The sequence below is a fragment of the Falco cherrug genome, chromosome 4 (assembly GCF_023634085.1).
Source record: "Falco cherrug isolate bFalChe1 chromosome 4, bFalChe1.pri, whole genome shotgun sequence".
In the NCBI taxonomy this organism is placed as follows: domain Eukaryota; kingdom Metazoa; phylum Chordata; class Aves; order Falconiformes; family Falconidae; genus Falco; species Falco cherrug.
In genome coordinates, this window is record NC_073700.1 from 76,597,140 (window position 1) to 76,617,827 (window position 20,688).

At 36.4% G+C, this 20,688-nt stretch overlaps 1 protein-coding gene across 3 annotated transcripts in view; it reads left to right on the forward strand.

The window, feature by feature from the left end:
• Positions 1 to 20,688, forward strand: part of VPS50 (VPS50 subunit of EARP/GARPII complex) — a 93,391-nt gene that overhangs the window by 65,524 nt on the left and 7,179 nt on the right. Inside the window, exons 21-26 of one of the 3 annotated variants that reach the window (XM_055707955.1) lie at positions 2,569 to 2,690; positions 3,656 to 3,712; positions 6,586 to 6,666; positions 18,450 to 18,598; positions 19,668 to 19,764; positions 19,905 to 20,063. In XM_055707955.1, the coding sequence (XP_055563930.1) occupies positions 2,569 to 2,690; positions 3,656 to 3,712; positions 6,586 to 6,666; positions 18,450 to 18,598; positions 19,668 to 19,764; positions 19,905 to 20,063 (665 nt within the window). Of the gene's footprint in view, positions 1 to 2,568; positions 2,691 to 3,655; positions 3,713 to 6,585; positions 6,667 to 18,449; positions 18,599 to 19,667; positions 19,765 to 19,904; positions 20,064 to 20,688 lie in introns of those variants that run through there. The other 2 variants (XM_055707958.1, XM_055707959.1) reach the window with 2 other exon arrangements.

Genomic DNA, 20,688 nt, shown 5'->3' on the forward strand with positions numbered 1-20,688 from the left:
TGTCTGGAATTGTGAGACTCCATAGGAAATTGTTTTACTAATGACCACAGATACACTAAAACTCAAATATATGTTATTCAGGAGGTTGTGTATTTATTTATTTTTTTGGTTTTTGCTGTCAGTTTTATATAGATTAGTCTGAGAGAGAGTGCTCTCTGCTTACTGTCTTTGAAAATAAAAGAAGTGCTGTAAGTAATACTTCAAAAGAAACCTGGCAAATGTTCAGCAGTTCTAGCTGTTAACAGGGAGCCTCTAGAATGTCACGCTACTTTGAGTTGCTGAAATTAAGTGGTGTTTCGAGTGTTTCTGGAAGTTGCTAGCACAGTGTGGATTTGGGCTGCTGGTGCTGTTTGGAAATGTCATATACGCTTTTTTCACCCAAAATAGGAACTTCAGTGCAACTAGGTAACAATGTATAGAAATTAAAAGTTGGCATAATGTTAGAGAAAGCAACTAGGAGGAAATGTTCTTGGAATACTTGTTGTGTCAAGATGCTGAGTGATGTAGTAATAGAGAAATGTTCTTGGCTTCAGAAGATTTTTATAGGGACAGTACTTGGGCAGTGTACAGTATATAGCCCTTTGTAAAAGCATAAGGTACTGCCCAAGAGATTACCTTGAATATTCATGCCAGCTGCACAGATACTTGGAAATCTAACTGTCCAGGATGTGACACATCACCCTGATATTATGTATGGGTTACAGGCAAGTTTAAAAATGTGTTTATCACAGAGTAAGTGGAAAAGAATCAGCCTGTGGCAATACAGAATGTTCAGATAGCACATACAAAGGTGGCAGCTGCTTTGGTTAGGGTACCATCCTTTCCCAAATGTCTGAAAATTTCCACATTGGGTTGTGCTGGAATTGGCTGCATTTGATTTCCCTTTTGGAAGACAGAATTTTTAAAATCTGCTTTTCAATTTGTTCATAATGCTGTGGTTCAAAACATTAATAAGTAAGCACAGAATTAACAGTTGGGCTAAACTGCCAAATACTAAGTATTGCAGCCTGTGTCAAATCTGAAAAATAACAAAATACATGCTTGTGTGTGTTAGCAAACTGGGACACAGATGGACAGTATTCAAACAGGGAGTCTAAGCTAGGTAGAAACCTGGAAGGTAGCAATGTCAGGTTATTAGTTTCACAATAGTGCTATATTATCTTACCAGGTATGTAGTTGTATCAAATTAATGTTATCTTTACTGACCTACACAAGTCATTGCTTAAAAAAAATAATAAAATCAAATAACTCCACGTGATACTAAATGCTAATTTTATTTGTTACTCAATTTCTTTCCCTGAAACAACATTTTCTGTATCTCTCTTGATAGTAAATTACTTTGCTGGGCACACCATTAACTTGAAAAATAGTGTTGTTGACTACAGGGAAAAAATATTTTAGCACCCTTATGTAATTTTTTCCAACCTGTCACATCAAAACATGTCTGGAATATGACAGTTTGTTAAATGATCCGCTGTATCCTGTATGCTGGGTGGACTACATTTATATTTTGGTTTAAAAATTGCTGTCTGTTACTATAATAACCCAAAGCTTATTATATATTATTTAGTTTTTAAGATACTAATAGGGCAAGTGGTACGTCGTTTTTGAGCTAGCCAGCAGGAAATGTAGGAAATATCAGGGTTTTCATTAAGTATGCTGCTTGTATGACCCTATGAAAAGAGCCATGCCTTATACTGAATACAAAATAACTAAAAACTATAGGCCCTGTGAACTAGACTTGTAGGGAAAAATTTCTTTCTGAGTTAAATCCAGTTTGACTCAGATAACATAGATGAAGGTCCTGAGGTTTGTTTGGTTTTTGTTTGTTTGGTGTTTTTTTTCCTTTTTCCTTTTTCCCCAAGTTAAATGTGCAACCACAGAGAACAGTAAGGAAGAGAAGGAATTATTCTTCTCTCTGGAGTGCCAGGGTCCTGGTACCCTCCTTTTCTGTCAGTCTGTCCCTCTAGAAACATTTCAAACATAAGTCTTAAAACTATTTGGGTTTCTTACCCCAGGATAAAAAGGAAGGAGAGCCAGAAATGCTACGTCACTGATGTGAATTACATTATTCCTACAGTTGTTAGGTAAAATCTGGTCTTGGGCATATAATTTTTATACTGTGCTTTTCTGTTGTTTTGAAAATATCCGTATGTGCATATATAAACACACACTAATGCATAAAATCTTCATTGGCTGTATATATCTCTTATTGGAGACTACTTTAGGAGATTTTTATTTTTTTGGCTAAATCAAGCTGAAACTTGTAGAGGATTCAGAACGTTGTGTATTTTGAATTTGGTACCAGAAGGCCAAGAATGGTTCAAGACATTTTGATATGGATTAATATCCACATTTGGAGGAGTCTGGAGGCATTTGTGGTGTCTTAGTCATCATATTTAGCTTTGGTTTTAAACCTCCTAGTTTCTAAAATATTACTAAGTTGTTCTTAATCAATATTCAGGGCTAAATAATAAACTTTGTAAAGCTGGTTTTGAATTTGTCAAACTCAGCTCTGTCTTTGTAGCGCTTGTGCTGAGGAAACTGATCTTGTGTTTCATTTTTAAGGGAAGTACATGCAGATGATGAATATTCTGAAACCAATTGCATTTGATGTGATCCACTTCATGTCCCAGCTCTTCGATTATTATCTGTATGCAGTCTATACATTTTTTGGCCGAAATGACACGGTAGGTAGAAACATTATTCATTTCCAGTTATCACTGTGTATGCAGAATGAGAATAGAGAAGAGAGAAGAGACTTCTACTTAAAGTACTACCTAATATGTAATCCCCCAAAAAAATTAGTGGCAACAGAATGCATTTGAATGCAGGAGTAAGAAAAACCTGATTAGATCAGCAATAAAGGGAATAAGTACTGGGAGCACCATTATCGCTGGGACATGAATCCTATTATGTTTTGAATAGATTCTGTAATCTTTTCCAGCAGTATTTTGAAAGGGAGGTAAGATAGCGTGAAATACCTAAAAGTAGTGGCAGAAAGTGGGGCGCAAAGGAGCAGTCTGCAGGTGGTTTGGAGCCCTGAGAGTCTCAGGTGATTGAATTTTCCTACATGTATTTCTCTGACTTGAATAAGAATAGCAAAAGGAAGAGGAGAAGGGAACCATGAAAGTTAAGCAGTAGCTTAGATTTAAGAGGTTTGAAATACACTTTCAGATCTAGTATTCTTCTGTCAAATTAATTGCATTAATGAAAACAAGTTTGAGGGTTTTTGTGAGTGGTCTTGTAGTTGAAGTAAATGCTTGTTGGCAGTGTCTGTACATATCAAGACAATTCTGTTGAAAGTTGATCTGAAGCATTTATGAAAAGCTGCATGTAAAAACAATTTTCTCCTCTCTTGGCCCCTAAATTACTCCACAAGTAATAATATCATGGGGTTCCAAATTCATCATCATCTGTTGGCAAATTGTAACGGATTTTCAGACTCAGCATATGGTTCTAAATGGTTTTGAGCTGTTCTCTTTGGCAGAACAAACATATTTGCAGTTTGTTTGTGTTTAGAAGATGGGTGGTGTTTCTTTTGTTTGTTTGTTAAAACAATTGATTTCCATTGACTTAGTCAGCTGCTGTGGTACTCACATTGTGTTGCATTTATTTTTATGGTTTTTGCATCTCTCATTTTATGTTTTTAAAGCCCATACAGAGTTCCTCACTCTCTACTTCTAACAGAGAACAGCACAGTGCTAGGCAGGTAAACATTATAGCAGATGGGTGGTAAAATTGTGATGTTTTTGTAGAGTGCCTAATTTTTGTTTTGACAGATGATTTTCCATAGGAAACATAATGCTTACAAAGGGTCTATGAATGTAATAAACCCTCTTGTAATGCTGCTTGAATGTCCTCACTCCCCGTAGTGGTCATAAACCTTTAGAAAGTAGAGATGGGTTGTGGTATGTGATTTTATTTTTATTTACAAAATAGCATCAAATGGGATTCTTAAAAAAATTCTGGTAATATAACTTCCTTAAATGGTTGAAATTCTTTGTGAATATTGTGCTTGTGTTGTATGCTAAGTTAGTATGCACGTAAGGAGAGTGATTAATTGTACAGAGTTCAGTGAAAACCAAGGATTTAAAATACACATGTTGAGTTCTGTGTCAGGTCCTGATGCTAAGTCATTGCTCTTTCCGGACCTCTGTAGAATGATTATCCTATGTCGTCAGTATTTGGCTTTCTTCACTGCCAAAAGTTGCACACCATTTTAATAAGAATTGCTCTTTGAAAACCTTTTTAATTTGTGGGATGCAAGTTAAGGCTGCCTTTTCTCCTTATCTCGAATTGTGGAGCAACCTAACATGAAGTTAAAAGAATTGACTATGTTTAGTATCTGCTCACTCAAGGGTAAGACATTCATGAACATGTCACATAGCACTCTTCCTTAGCAGAATAAATTTGAGGTGGTTTAATATTTTTTTTCATAAGACATAATTTGTAAACCAATGACCATTTTAATGGAAAACACTTTTTTTAAGTGTAAGGGGTTATGTAGAATTGGTGATGAGTAAAATCATTCTGTAAATTGTCTAATGTGGCTTACTAGGTCATCAATTTGTGGGATTTAATTGTCTACTATTTTGCAAGCAAAGCACTGATGAGTGACATGCTCAGTGTGAAGTCATGTGGAAGAGTGCTGAAAGCAATCTTTTTGGGGTTTTATTTGTTTGTTTGTTCAGTTTTTCCCTCCCCTTACACATATGGATGCTCAATTCTGACTTCAGTCTGTAACTGGTTGCCTGATAAATCTGAAGTTCTTGATGTGCTGTGTTTCATGGGAATTTAACTTTGTTTTTACATTCCTTTTCATTCAGTATGTTTCAAATGTGAAATTTGTCATTTTTAAACAAAGAAATATATCATTACAGAATAAGTGAGTGAAAGTTACTGATAGCTATTGAAAGTAATTGAAAGGCAGAAAGAGAAAGAATTAATGGCACATTGTGTGCTGTGTAGTTTTGATGGTGCAGGTGCAAGTTTCTTAAAATTAATGGTTGAAACTTGCAAATATACTTTTAAATATATATATGTGTACACTTTTTTTTTTTTCCTTTAAGCAGGCTTTTTTTCTGTTTGTTCTTAACTAACAGGAAGAACAGCCAGTCTTAGTTTTGCAGTCGTTATGGCCATATCTTGAAAAACTACTGTATGAAGTTAAGGAGGAAAAAAAGATAATTTGGAAAATTAAGGATGTGTTTCTTAAAGGGAAAAAAGGTTGTGTTGGTTTTTTTTTCTACCCATATACCTGCAAAATGAAAGGCAGTTCAGAACTGATATTTCTACAGTAAAAATGTGAGGAAAAATACTAAATAATTATTGTAAAAAATCTTACTTCATCTGTGGAAAAACAAAGGAGTGAACACTTCTATCACACATGGACTCTAGGATAGTGATTTATGTCTCCCAGATCAGATTCTAGATTCCAACAGAGTGTACTTCCAGTGGGAATTCAGCTCAGATGTAAATTTTCATTGAATATATAGGAGGTTTGGGGCAGATAGACAACATCTTAAGTCAGAAACATTAGATGCGCTAAATGGGGACCTAAATTATACTGGTTTGTATTTAAAAGGAGCAAAGATGACATGAACTTCTAACAGTTCCTTCCCTGATTTAGTGCACTGAAAGGCAGTTTCTATATATAGAAAAATATATATCTCTATATTGTCAATATATAATATCGACTTATATATCATCTATATTATATTATATCATATATTATCTATATATAGTCTAATAATACAGTATGCAACAGTGCTTTAAATATTGTTCAGTGAATTGCCTTTTGGTGCGAATCACATACCAGAATTGTGTTCAAATACTTCCAGGCTCCTGACATAAATGTGAGCCTCTTAGCTGTCACATTTCCACTTCCTTTGTTGTGTTGGTTTGTTCTTTGGGTTTTTTTTATTTAAAAGTAGAAGATAAGTAGCTATAATAATTATGCATGTTCCATCAGAGCCTCAGCTGGTATAATGCATTGCATTTGCCAGGAAATCAGTGTAGCTATATTGATTTATCCCAGTTAAACATCTGCTCCATAATACTTCTTGAGCGATGGACGTGAAGATGGCACATTTCTCAGCTAGATCTTTATAAGCATTAAATAATAATGACTTTTATAAAAATCAATGGATAGAATTTTACATATGCAAGTTAGATATTTAATAAGGAATTACAAGAAATTTTGTAGCTTGAGAGAGAAGTCAAGACAATTTGACTTGGATGTGGTGTGCGTGCAAGTCTTAATGGGGGCATCGTGGTGCGCCATTCTGGGCATATCACCCAAATGAGAAAATCTAGTCTTGCACCCAAATACAGTATTGTAACAATAAAGGATACTGGTTGTTTGTTGGTGCAAATGGTAAGCTGTCATCTTCATGAAAGGTACTTGGATCTCTGTTCACACTGGTGCAGTGTTGAGTGCCATCACCTCTGTTGATTTTCTTTTCATTTTGTAGGGTTGTGAATTGTAGCTCTTGTTTACAAACTGAAGTTTTGCTGTATCACTGTAAAGTTTAAACCAATGAATTTTCCTTTCCCAGCTTAAATAGACTGTATTTCTTCCAGTTTGAATCGACAGGACTGGGCCTCAGTAGCAGCAGATTGCGCACCACACTGAACAGAATCCAGGAGAGTCTGATTGATCTGGTAAGTACCTGGATTTTGTTAATGCTCAGTGTAATAGAGGTGGTGTAAGAAATTTAGGAATTGTATTTCATTGTGGCTTTCAGATTTTTATCTCTCTTTGTATTCAGTGTCTGTAATGACAAAGACTTAGTTTTGTGGCGTATCATGATGTAGGTATCATCGTTTATAAAAAAGACCTCAAAACCAACACAATAGATGACTCATTTTTCTTCAGTAAAATAGCAAAACATTAAGCCATCCTGAAGGTCACTCACCTTACAAGACAATAGAAGTAGTATACTAAATCCTTTGTTAAGTTATTTCTGAATTGTGGGGAAATTTCCCTGACCTATTTTATAGATTATATCCTGTTGGTCACTTCATGAGGTATTTTTCAAAATGTGAAAAGTAAATATAGTGTGAGTGTCAAACTGGTAATCGATTATTGTCCTTCACATCACATAACAAAGGGTAAACAGGAGATTACAAATAGATTTTGTGGATTCAACTGAGCAGGAGAGTTTATAAAGAAATATTGCTAAGAACTACACAAAAAAATGGAAATTTGAAATTCTTTCTTTCCACCTAACTATAAAACCCTTGAGACACTATGAAGAAATGTCCTAAGAGTATCATAAACAGCTTGTATAGTAGTTAATACCATGGATGCTGCAGGAAGGATATATTTTCTAAGGCTTCTACCTTAGAAAGAAGACAGATGTTCTACTCTGACTTTCACGGGGATTTGGCACTCCACATTATTGTACTTCATGCCTTTTTTAATTATTTGAAGTACTATACCAAATCCTAAGCTGTTTGAGAGAACCTTCTTAGAGGATTTTGGAGCCATTTCTTATAGAGTCAGTAGAGGGAGCATAAGGCACTAATAACCCCAGGCGGCTTTTAATAAAACAGGAAAAGGCTACTCATTTTGATACTCACCTCAAAGGCAGTGTATTCAGACAGAAAAATTAATTCTAGGAAGATGTTGCAAATGAATCAGTTAAAGATTATGGAAAATGGCAAGCTATGGTGGGAATTTTTTAAACTTACTCTTTAGTCACCGTTCCTCACAGTGCTTTACAGCCTTGAATTTTTTTTATCAGTCAAATTAATTTTAAAACAATAATTTCTAGGAGTAAATTGGAAAAATAACAACACTTCTTCTTCCTCAGTCATTTAACAGTGCTGTTATAGTTCATGTGTCAATTGAAATTAATAGCAGTGTTCCATGCAAGATTTGAAAGGAGGAAGAAATCTTAGCTGACTGCTATTAACTTAAAGGCATTCTGTGAATTTTATTAGTATCTTGTGAACTATGCTGGTCCCATACTATGAATGGAAATTTTTCGACTTTTTTTCTTACCCAGAAGACTTTGATTCATGAGGATTTTGATTGTTTGCTTATTTCGAAGAGTTTGTGAAAGTCAAGATAAACTTTACTGTGTCAAATGGGTATTTTTCATGATTGTATGGACTGTTTTGGACTACTCTCAAAATTCTCCTCTCATCTTAGATTATTCTAAATTACTTTCTGAAAATATTCATGTTTGTGTTGTGTGGCTCTGCCTCATGCCCTGTTGGGAATTTTGGGTTTTTTGCATTGTCTTCTATACATGGTATCTTTATTAAGGGCTATCATTTCTGTTACGTTTCAGTTCCTGATGGCAGCATCTTTCAGTGTTTTATTTTTGTAGAGATTGTCTGAATCTGATAGTTCTGAATCTATGACTAAGGCTCTGCCCTAATTGCATGTAGATCAGAACACTTCCTTTAAACTGTCAGTGCTTGTGAAGGTTGAGCTCTCTGATCTATGTCAAGACTCCTTAGTAATTTAGACTGGATTATTCCTAGCTTTTCTCTTGGACTTTGTCCGTTCTTTTTTGGGATACCAAGTTGATGAAGGCCTATTACTCATTGTCAGGAGTTAGAGGAATAATTGGAGGATTTAAAGGCCATCTCCTCCAGCTTTTTGTAGACATTCTGTAGTTTCTGTTTGGGATTGAATTAGTGCTGTCTAGTTTATACCAGACAACTTTTCAGGATGCTACTTTTATTATTATTCAGCTGAATTTTAAGCTTTTTTTGTGAAGCAAAAAGGAAAGTGGAAGGGGAATTCCACTTCTGGCAAGGTAAAGTTGAGCTGCACTTAACATTCTTTCTCGCATCTTTGTAGCATCTTCAGTATGAAGAGTATGGAGGTCGCTTGGAGGCGTTTCCTGTAGCTTCTTATGGAGTTGCTCTATTCTAAGTTTATTGCGGTGCAAGAAATGTGTGCAAGAAATGTCTGCCTCTCTAACATATACTGTACTTGCAGTATACTACTAACCGTACCTGAGAGAGAAGTTCAGTCTTGGTTTTCATTTGGACCACTGAGACACAAAGAGTTGGGTTTCTGACTCATGGCCACTGAGCCAAAGGGCTGCAGTTATTTAAAGCGCTTCCTCTCCTCTTCCCTGCATCCCTCCTCATGTATCGCATACCCCCTGCTTCTGCTGGATGGTCCTTGTTCCCTCTGAGCAGTACTTAGCTATAGCTGAATCACTTCTCTGCTGTTTTGCAATCTAATACTTCATAGCAAATCCAACTGTACTTCATAAACTGCAGCAAATCCGCCTGCAGTTTAGATTAATGTTTTAGGCTGTGAACATGAAATAGCTGAGATAGGAACATGTGTTCAGTTATGTTAACTTCACCGCAGGGTAATAATGTGACACCTCAGCTGGGATACCTATTATTCAATGTCTGTATGCTGCTCAAAAACGTATATAATAAAAGTAATTATTCTAAACAAAAAAGCTCCAAATAATAAAGAACCACCAAACCTGACCACTTCAGCTGGAAGTAAATGTGCCCTTGCTCCTTGTATTTATGACACAAAACTGTATTTGTAATTTGCATTTTTTTTAATGTGGATGTTTTGTATGACATAATCAAAATGACGATGATGAAGGGACTTAATTCTTTACAAGACTAAGCAAGCATGTTCTTTAGGTGCTACTGCTTTAAATATGCTTCCTGTTTCAAATTGTTATACGAGTAATGAGTTTTTGTCCAGCTATGGCTTTTGTTAATCTCTGCACTGCTAATATAGATGCTGGTTTACATACATTCTGAAATTTCTTTTGTTATAAAAATGAAATAGTTTTAGTTAAAAATAAATAAAAGAGCCCACTGATTAGTGAAACTGTCTTTATTTGCTTTCTTATAGTAAGTTAGGTGGAAGTGGTGGGAGCTTACAGTGATTGAGTAACCAGTTTTCTGTGTCTAAGCTACTTTGCCTTAATGAAATACTTGTGGACTAAGTCAGAAGTATAAAAAAATACAAGCACTTTGAGTATTTGTTTTAAAGTAGATTAGGGTGCAGTTTCCTTTCTGAGAGGTAAGAGGACTGTATGATTCTCAAAAATTCGTTTGGCTACATTGTACTGAACTTCATATATGTATCTGAACTTCATATTCAGCCTTTCCACAGTTAGTACAGAACAGCTTCACTGCTGTACAGCAGCTTCAGAGCTAGTAATTTGAAACCCCTAGAAATAGCACTCTACAAGCTGTTTTTCATTCATACCAGCAGGATGTATTAAAAGGAAAACACAGAAAGATGAGTGAAATGGGGAGGAAGAACTGCTATTGTTTCAGCCTTGCTATAATGCTAAGGTGCCTTTTTGATGAGGCTAAATACATTGAAACAAGTGCCAGTTTCTGAGCTGCCTGTGTCTTCTCACTGACAGTTCCCCTGAGTGGGGTATGTAGAGTTACCTACACACATTTGGTCCTTGTGTTTGTCATTTCTAACAGAAATGTGTTTTTTGCAATAGTAATGATGTTCATATTAGTCCACTGAGACCAGTAAGCCCCCAGGTAGGTATAAGGCATCAGTCGGATTGATGTAGTGTATGATAACTGGTGATTTGGAAGGGAGGCTTCTACTTCGGACTCCTTGCTTTATCTACCTCTAAGCAGCTTCCTTATCTTCATAAAATGTAACGTAGTCATGATACTGCCATTTCCTAAGTGTTGCTTGTGAATGTCCTGTGTATGCAAATAGCTGCTTTGAGCGATACTCCTGCTTCCAAAAATGAGATTTTTGGGGGCAAATAACCATGGAATAGTCATAAATATTTCATTGCAAACTGGCTTGCTCAAGTATTTAGAATGATGTTTGTTAGAGTTACTGTGCCTTACAGCAGTAGAAAATAAATCACTGCAGTGAAGTGTATAAGCATTGCAATGGCATGTACAGAAGAGTAGATGGAAGGAATCACTGGTATAAAGAAGTATTGGTTAATGTATTTTAGATTCTGTCTTTACTTTAGCTTTTGGGCTTTTTCCCCATAAAGTATATGTCTTTTGGCAGAGACAGTAGAGATTGATGGTGCAGAGATGGAAAAACAGATTTTTCAGCTGTTCAAATAAGATAGAGAGCAATGGGAGGAACATTTGGGTTTTTTGTTCTTCATGCCTGACTTTCCAACCTATTTTGGCTTTGATCCTTTGATGCCATGGAATGCTACGGTTCAGTTACGTTAGTCCCAGTTCTGGAAACAATGTCACAGCACAGTCCTGCACTACTTTAGTGGGGACATGTACTGTGTTATGTCCCAGTTTGGCATACCAATGGCAAACTTTGGAGTGGAATTACTTGATGTGGCAGTGCCTAGCACAGGGTGCTGCTCCTAATAGACATAACCAAGCTCCTCACTGAAACGGTAGCTGTGAACTGTGATTCTTGGTGAGGTTTTGTTTGGTTGGAGGTAATTCCTGCAACTTTTACAATCCTTGCTTGGTCTCCTGTCCCTTCAAATGAGGAAAAAAAAAAGAAGGAAAAAAAAAAAAAAGAGAAGACAATTTGTGGGGGTTTTTTTTCTTCCTCTCTTTGAAAAGAGGTGTACAGCAGCATACATAATAGCAATGCTTAAGATAGGTGAATTGCTTGTCAAGGAAAGGGAAGTCTGTGTATTCAAAAGAAAGTTCTGACATGACAAGCATTTTGAAAATATGCTAGGATTTCAGCAGCTTCCTCACCTTATTCATTTAGAGCTCTTTGTACAAGTTGTTTGTTTGTTTGACTATATTGCCTAAGTAGACTGGAATGATTTACTGAAGTTTTCTAGCTTACTTCTTTGAATAAATTTCTGGGTGTTGGCAATTGCTTTGTCTGTCTTTGGGCAGTCACTGAGCCATCTTGTTTTAGTCACTTCAGACTCTTCTTGCTGGGCACCCAAAACTGGGGCTGATTCTTAGTCCCAGAGGACTGCAGGTGTCCACAGAGTCACAGCTGAGCACCTGGGAACCGACAGCAGCTCCTCCTGAAAATCTTCCTTTGGATAAGAAAAATGCCACAGTAAAAATGTGTGGGAGCGGACCAGATTCCCTTACGTGTTTTTGTAAGGGAGTGGTTCAGGTTCCCAGAGGTGTGACAGCGGGTGTGCTTTTCTGTGCTTAATGACTCATTCTCCCAGTTGTCTGTCAGTACACACCGATTCCTGATAAAGGCCTTGTTGCATTAGGTTAGACATGATCGTAAATAAACTTGCTGACTTTGGTAATTTTTTTGTGCAAAAAGTCTGCCATTTAACTTTGAACACTCAGAAATAAATGAAATGCAAAGATGCCAGAAATTTCTGTGCAGATTTTATTGAGCTGTGTTACTAAAGTCAGTAGGAGTGACCCAGCTGAGATCTGGGACATGCTTGTTTTGTGTCAAAGAGCACGGAGGATCCACACACTTGAAACTGGAAATCTCATGCCTACTGCAAGGCAATGCTGATCAGCTCAGCCCTGGGGCAAGTGTGGGGTGTGTGCATTGTAAGTGTTGGAAAGCTTGGGGATCCATTGCATGGCACTTCATAATGCTGTAAAGGTATCACTTGCCTGCAAAGAATTGTAAGTAAACAGAAAATTAATAGCATGGCTTCTCAAGATGGTTTGTTGTTTTGTTTTTAATGATCTGCTCTCTCAACGTGCATTGAGTGGTGAACATTGTGGTAGCTTACGTTGTTTACTTTTGATTTGGTTTCTGAAGAGCTGAGTCAGACCTGCTTTGTAAGATTTGTGCCACTTAGCAAGAAAATACTAATCTTTCAACTTAAAACGTAGTAGGGGTATTGAATACCATTTTTAAACCTTAACATATTTACATGGTATTCAAAAAGTACTGTGAACCTTGAATGCAAGGTACTTTTACAGTTAGCTTTACCTGTCATTTTCAGCATCAAGTTTCAAGAACTATTAAGGATGTGTAAATTTAAGGGGGAGGGAAACAACTTGTTGCTTTCAGTACATTTCTTCTAATTAAAAATTCTTGAATATTAAGCAACTAATTGGAGTTAATTGAGCTACTTTCAGACAGCCTTTGATAACAATAAGGGGTTACGCTTTCTTAGATCAGTTTCTTTTCTTGTACTTTATGCTTATCACATTACAGAAACTATAAATTACAGTTTTAGAAACAGATGATAGAGCTATCCTGTCTTAGGTAAACATTTGGAGTCAGTCTGCTTTTCCTTCTCCATCAGCACACATCAAGTTCTTGGTAGTAGTGTCAGTATGTCAGAGCTGCTGCAGACTGTTCGACTGCCAGAAACTTTTCAGATAGTCTGATTTTTTCCATGCCTTTCGATCATCACTTATTCCTTTAAGATCAGGATTTCTGCAGTAGCATTTAGAAGTATTGCCATTTGCTCATAGCAGAATCAAAACTGAAATTGTTCCTATTGCGTATGTATATTAAATCAAAACAATTCTAAAGCTAAAGTCTTGCACAAAAAGTATTTGGTCAGGAGAAGCTCAGTTTTGAAAAATTGCTGGTTATTAGTGTGATCTGCAGAACACTGTGTGCTGGGGCAAGTTGTGGGGTTTACTGTTTTTTGTTTAAAGTTAGTGAAAGTGGATGATTATAATTAATTGTCAACTATCTCCAACATAAATGGCAGATAATAGGTTATTTTAATTATAAGTTCTTCTGGATAGCTGAAATAAATAGATGTTTTTGAGCTCATGATGAGATCAGGACCCTTAAAAAACATCTCTGCATGTCAAACTTTTGACTTAGATAATTAGCTTAGATATTTTATACTTCTAATTTAGGTAATTAGTTTATAGTCTGTTCTTCCCACTAAGATGGAAGGCTTAACAGAGGTTTGCCACTGGATTCAGCCAAACTATGGCAATGAAAATCTTCTCTTGTTACAGAAGACATATTTTTTGGAGAAGAGATTGAAGGAGAGGCTTATTCCTTACACAGATAGATGTATTCTTTTTTTTCTTCCTATTCATTGAAGAATTTCTTCTTGGGAGTAAAGAATTGAATGCTAAAGAAAAATACCCAACAATTAATCAAACAATGTCACACTCACACTTATTTGATACCTATTTTTTGCTAAGACATACCTTTCTGTTGTAAAAATGGGTTCTAGATGAAATGTAATTCATAGATATCACATAAAGATAATTCCCAAAGCATACATTATAGCTCATACTACTGTTATTAGAAACCCCTAAAGAGGTAAAGCAATCATAAGCCTGCTTTAACACTTCTGTATCCTGATGTTTTCAGGCCGTTATAGCAAAGCAGCTTTTATAAATTATTGCTAGTTGTGTATGCCACTCGTGTAGCATTAGAAACCTCATTCTTTTCCTATGACAGTATGAGGGAGTTAGACTAAGACTAGAATAACTGAATAGAAGAGACCCACTGTCTGCACAGAATGCTGGTTAAGCTGTACAGCTGTACCCACTACAGTTGATTTGGTTATTGTTCAGATAAGTTTGGAGCTTTTGATGAAACCTTTTAGGTGTTTCTGTATTGTTGTTGGTTTTTTAAACACTCTGGGGTTTTATTTTGTTTGGCAAGACAGGAGAAAAGTATCTTGTAGTTTGCATCTGTTTGACTTGTACCTTGAAATCATTTTATCAAATCTGTATTTTGCCCCGTTTGCTTACAAGGATTGTATGTGAGCTGTAATAACTCTTAGATATATCGCAATTCTGCTTTATCGGCAAGACCTGCTACTCTGGTGCAGAGAAAAGCTGAACAAGTTTGTTCTGCTTTGGTATTGCTCTCTGGATGTTTGATGTTGGGTGCTACTATAAGTTCTCAGTGTAACTTGACGCTTGAAATTAAAGTTGGGCTGGCTGCTATGTAATTTCCTGGCTTCTGTTCTCCTCCTCCTCCTCTTGAGATGGAACTTGTTTTGCCCACTTTCAGTTTTAGGAGAATTTACCTGTTCTCCATGTGTACTCAAAGGGAATCTCTGACAACAGATTGTCTTGCAAATTTTCTTGTATTACTGGAAGGGTTAATTTTTAACAAGTCTAGTCCATTGCAAAACATCTCATTTCTTTAAATAGTATGTAGCCTTTTTTCCTGTTCCAGCCTGTATGTTTTGTCCCTTTATTGCTTCTTTCAGTCATTTGATCATTTCTGTTAATGAAGGCTGGAGGAAAAAACACATGCATCACTGAAGCCCTTTCAGGACGATCTTGTGCTTTTCACTGCCAGTCCTTGGGCTTCCTTTTTGCTGTCAACATGCTTTTGCAGTACCTGCTTTTTAGAACAAGTTGGGGGAATGAAATGCTCATACTGTGTTTAACAAGTATATTTGAACCAGAGTTTGACTCTCTGGTTGAACCCCAGCGTATCTTTGACTGAGCCAGTTGTCTCATGTACGTTTTGTGTCTTCAGGTGCAACACCATTTCAGCATTTAAAAGGTTCACAAGATATTTACCTTCATGGGAAATAGGCAGGTAGAAAACAAACTGTTTAAAATGTATCTCAAGTGACAGGCAACTTTGAAGTGTGATAAATACAAAATTAAGTCTTTATAATATTTGAGTTTTGCATAATTTGTGATCAGTCTTTGAAGGAAACAAGTCCTCACCACTGATACTCTTCTCCCAGCTCTGTGGCTCGCTGTCTCTCCTAAGAATAAAGAATTGGGTGGTGGACTGTGGGTTCAATTTTTTTTTTTTTTTTATCATGTATAAACATTTCAAAGCTTCTCATATTTTTTTTTTTAGTTTGATTTTGGTTTTTTTGAGAATGACATGAAGTGAAAGAGAAAAAGAGAAGTCAGATAAGAGTGGATTTTGATAATAATCAATGGTGTCTTTGGCTTAGTATTTGTAGAGAATTGACCATTATGCCTAGATGATTAGATGTTACTGCCTGTGTGCAGTATTCTTGTGGATGTGCTAGGTAGGTATCTTCAGAGCTGCCTGGAAGAGGTTACATGAGTTTTAACAAATGCCCAGGCCTTTTTGGCTTGCTTATCCCTTCTGATAGACTCAGCAGAATGCAAGCTTCATGTTATTGTGAGATGTCTGGCCAGTTTAATCGCAGATTTATCTGGGTGAATGTGAACACAGATCAGAGCAAAGAAAATTCATTTTTCAAATAACATAGTGTCATGGCTAGCCTTTACAATCATTCCCATGCTCAGTGCAACTGTATCTGATAGCATTTACCATGAACTTCATTTAGAAGTTTAGTCTTCTTCTCATTGATGTATTTCTGTGAGATCTTTTAGTGCTACAAATGATGTGTTGAAGGTATTGCTCAGTCAGAAGTCTTTGATTATTTTTTTTTTTAATGTCAGAATTTCTGTGAGGATCCTTCAAGGTTCCCTGCTTTATCTGCATTCTTCTTCTGTAACATACTACAGTAATTTTTTTAGAGGTCTGAAGATACTTTCCTCACCCTTGATAGTGAGAATGCAGCTTTCCCGTCTGTGCTTTATTCCATCTGCTGTAGCCCATTTTTATGTTTGTGTTTAATGTCTTTGGGAGACACAGAACTGAAAGAGCCTTTCTGATTTAGCAGATCCACCCCCTTCTTGCCTTGGGCTGTCACATCACAGGAGGCAACTGTCAACTAAAATTCAAGATAGCTAAAGTGGAACTTGTGATCTTTTTGTTCCTCCACACCTCAAACCATTTTTAATAGCTTGGACACTGTTGTCTTATATTCTTAATGTCACTTTTGGCTTGGCTTTTATCCAAGCAGTAAACACATTTTGGTGCCGCTTTGTCTATAGCAGCAAAGTTTTGATCTTTCTGTTTATTCTGTGTCACTTAAATTCTCACCAAGTCCTTACACATTTTGACATTATCAGTTTTTGCGTGCCCTGCCTTTAACTGCTGCAGGATAACCGCAATGGTTCTGTCAGATATTTTGCGACCAGAATAACCTCCCTGTTGTTTTTCACCTGATCATCTGTACAGTACCTTTTCTCTTGGTTTTTCAAGATCTACAATGCATATTCCTTCCATATCTAAATCTTGATATTTAGAATGAGTTAGGTTACCACTTAGTTCTGTTAGTGTTTCTAGTGCTCACTGCTGTCCTTTTCTTCCTAGGCAAAACTGTCTGAAAAACATGTGAATAACAATTACTCAATTTCATGTCACTCCTCACAGTTGTGCTGTGCTATGAAGCCTAGAAGATGCTTCTGATGACTGTTGTCAGCTTAAGTCTGTTTTTCTTCCTCCTTCGTTAGTTATTTCACTGCAATGTCCTCTCAATTTATTTGTATCTCCAATTGTTAAAAAAACCCCACAAAACAAAACACAGACTGCAAACCTGCTTTGTTTATTACAGTGTTTTTGGCTTCATCTTTGTCCAGTTTTACAGCAGCCAGAGAATTAGGCTAATTAGTTTTTTGAGTCCAACCATAAATGTAATGTTTAAGCAGTTGACCTTGCTTTTGTAGAAATTATTTTTACCATTTGTCACTCTGTTATGGCCCAAATTTATTTTCATTCCATACACACTGATATGTTGTAGCACCTGTCTGGCCACAGAGTTTCTATCCCCAGGGTCATTGAAGGCTTTTATTTATGAAATCAGTGCCATATCATGCCTACCTTCTTTATCTGTTCTGGGTTCTATGTCACCTTTGTTTTGCAGCATTTGTTACATTTTCGTAGCCTGTGGGTAAACAGTAAGCAAGATATGAGTAATTAATCTAAAGCTGTAACTATGTTTATGTTTTCATGTCCTGATATGGTTTGGGCAAAGCTAAGCTTCAGTGGGTGTGCTGTTTATATACCTACTTAGACCAATATGATAGGTCTGGGAATTCCTTCTGTGATTCCTCATCTAGCTGTAACTTGTACTTACATTCCTGAAATGTAGAGGTGGGTCATGTATCTGCCCCCACTGTTGTTTTTTGGTTTGGGTTTGTTTTTTTTTTCTGTTGGTTGTTTTGGTGGGGTTTTTTTCAAGTTTGCAACCAGGCACTGGTGTAACCTGTTTCTTAGTCCAGATTCTTTTCCTGCACTGTGAATATTTCCTTGTTTTCTGCAGTAGAAATGTCTGCGGGATAGAAGTTTTCATGGAATGACAACTTGTTTAAAAACATCATTTGTATTTTACTTAAGTTGGCTGCAGCTCTCATAAGCAGTAAAGCCCATACATAAGTAATATTCCTTTGATTTGTCTCCTTATGTGGTTGCTGTTAGATTGAAGATACTGTTTCTAACAATGAGAAGTCAGTCTTCCAGTAGGCAGTTGGGCTAAAGCTTGTATGGGCATTAAGGTGTAATAAGAAGTTTGTTCTCTGCCTTCCCCCCCGCCCCCAAGATAGGTATTGATCAACATGATATAATTATTTTTTTTCATCTGTACACCACACTGTTCAAAGAGAAAACTCTGTGGTTGTCTTTTGATTCAGGCTTGATTCAAATAATACATTAGAATTAGAAACATTCTTTCATCTTACCTGTTATCTGGAACTGCTCAGCTGGAGCAATTCTTGCTGATTTTGTGGGTTTTCATTTGTTTAATTCTTTGTTTTAGGACGTGTCTGCTGATCCTGCAGGAACTCTCACAGCTGCTGAAGAGAGAAAGGAGAAGGTGCCAAGCCCACATCTCAGTCATCTCGTAGTTTTGACATCTGGCAATTCATTGTATGGTTTGGCAGAGAGAGTGGTGGCCACGGAATCCTTGTAGGTTATTTACTGTACACTGCATTTTGTGGTCACTGGAAGCTATGGATTGTGTGAGATAGTGATTAAAAGCCAAAACCTTCTTGAGAAGTCAAAGATTCCTACCTGTCAATGTAATTTTAAATATGAGCGATAGAGGTATTTTCTTAGCTAAACTAGTGGGACCTAACCATGTGGTCTAACCACTTGCAAGCACAAGCAATGAAATTTTACTACAGCTAGTCCAGTAATTTGTGACAGTACAAGGTCAAATCTAACAGGAAAAAGGTTTGAAATTGGAGGCCAATGGGAATATTTAATCTCTGTGGTTCATTTAAACCTTACATTAAGTACTCGAATGGTGATGGCTGAGACTGAAAACTGTTTAGTTGGTATTGGTTTAACTTTGACTGCAATGTTCTTTTCAACGGGTGGAAGTGTACCTTTGAAGAAGAGATCATAATAAGCAAGTAACACAAAACTTAAAAGTGTTTATCTGGTCAGAATAATGGTAAGAGTCAGATAATATTACTTTTTGCCCACACAAGCTGAAACTCAAAGATCCGAAGTTCATTTTAAAAATGTATTTTCAAAGGAGCTTATTTTCTTTTGCCTTCATTTATGCTTAGTTAAAAATGTATTACTTTGTTATGCCTCTTATTCTGTCTTTTAAAGATTCCCTAGTAAGTAAGTAATTGGGAATGTTATTTTGGGATTCTGACAGGGATTTATTAATTTTAATATTGAATGCCCTGTAGTATGGAAATTATGGAACACTTGTCTGCTGACTTTACTAGACTTTGGATCAGACTTTTGCAGCGTATCCTGAGTAAAACAGAAATATGAATTGTTGATATTCAAGCCCTAGTCTCTATTCAAGCATTTTCTTGTTTGCAATAGTATTTTAAAATTGTCAGACTTGGGAGTGCTTGTTGATATGCTGGCATGAACTGATACGGTTCTTCTCAGTTCTAAATTTTCGAAGGTTACGTATCATTACTGCCAAATAAGTCAGCTGTAGAGTAGAAGCTGTGTAGAGACATGCCAAATGTTGCATTTAGTTAACAGTAAATTTTCCTTGCTTTCAAAGGGTATTTCTGGCTGAGCAGTTTGAGTTTCTTCAGCCTCATCTTGATGCAGTGATGCCAGCTGCCAAGAAGCCTTTTCTTCAGCAGTTCTATTCTCAGGTCGGAATTGTATAATTCACAGCTGATTTTTAAATGGAAGATTTGAAACATGTACAATACGATGCAAATAGTTGCACATCATAGTTATATATTATTATCAGAAATTTACTGAATTGAATTTTATTTGTATTCTGTTTCAGACAGTGTCAACTGCCAGTGAACTACGTAAACCAGTTTATTGGATTGTTGCTGCTAAAGCCATTGATTATGAACAAATGCTACTTCTCATGGCTAATGTGAAATGGGATGTGAAGGAAATCATGTCACAACACAATATATATGTAGATGCTCTTTTAAAGGTGAATAATTTCTGGGAAACGATGTGCTAGATTTTATAAAAACTAGTTTTTTAAGTTACTGTAATACTTCACTAAAACTGTTAATATAGCATGGTTAGAGCAATACAGCATCCTGACACATGGTAAACTATTATAAGGAGGTCTGTCCGGAATTTTCATTACTCTTGTTGCTGGCAGATTGTTTTCAGTGATGATTTTTTGACTACGTGGCAGATGAAAATGACCACAAAGATTTAAGGAGTTTTATGTCTAAATCTGGAATGGTAGATAAAAGTGTAGTAAACGGAGTAACATTGAGGAAAATCAAGCTTTAACAAAGGCTATTTGCTGTTTTGTGTCATTTTAGCAGTTATTTCTGAGATGTATGGTAAGGCTTATAGGTCAAACCAGCACCAACAGTGATCATGCACTATCTAATTGAATTGCTGTATTTGGAAGTTGGCATCTGAAAAAGAAGGTAAAAGGGAAGTTAGTCACCCAACTTCTCAATTGCATTCAGTAGAAGCGGTTATACAATTGCTGTGTCTTATGACATACAGAACCAGTTCTTGGGAGAATCCCTCTCTCATCCTTCTATATATGTCTTAACGGTGTTTCTAAAGGTCTTTAGACGGAAGTTTTGGCA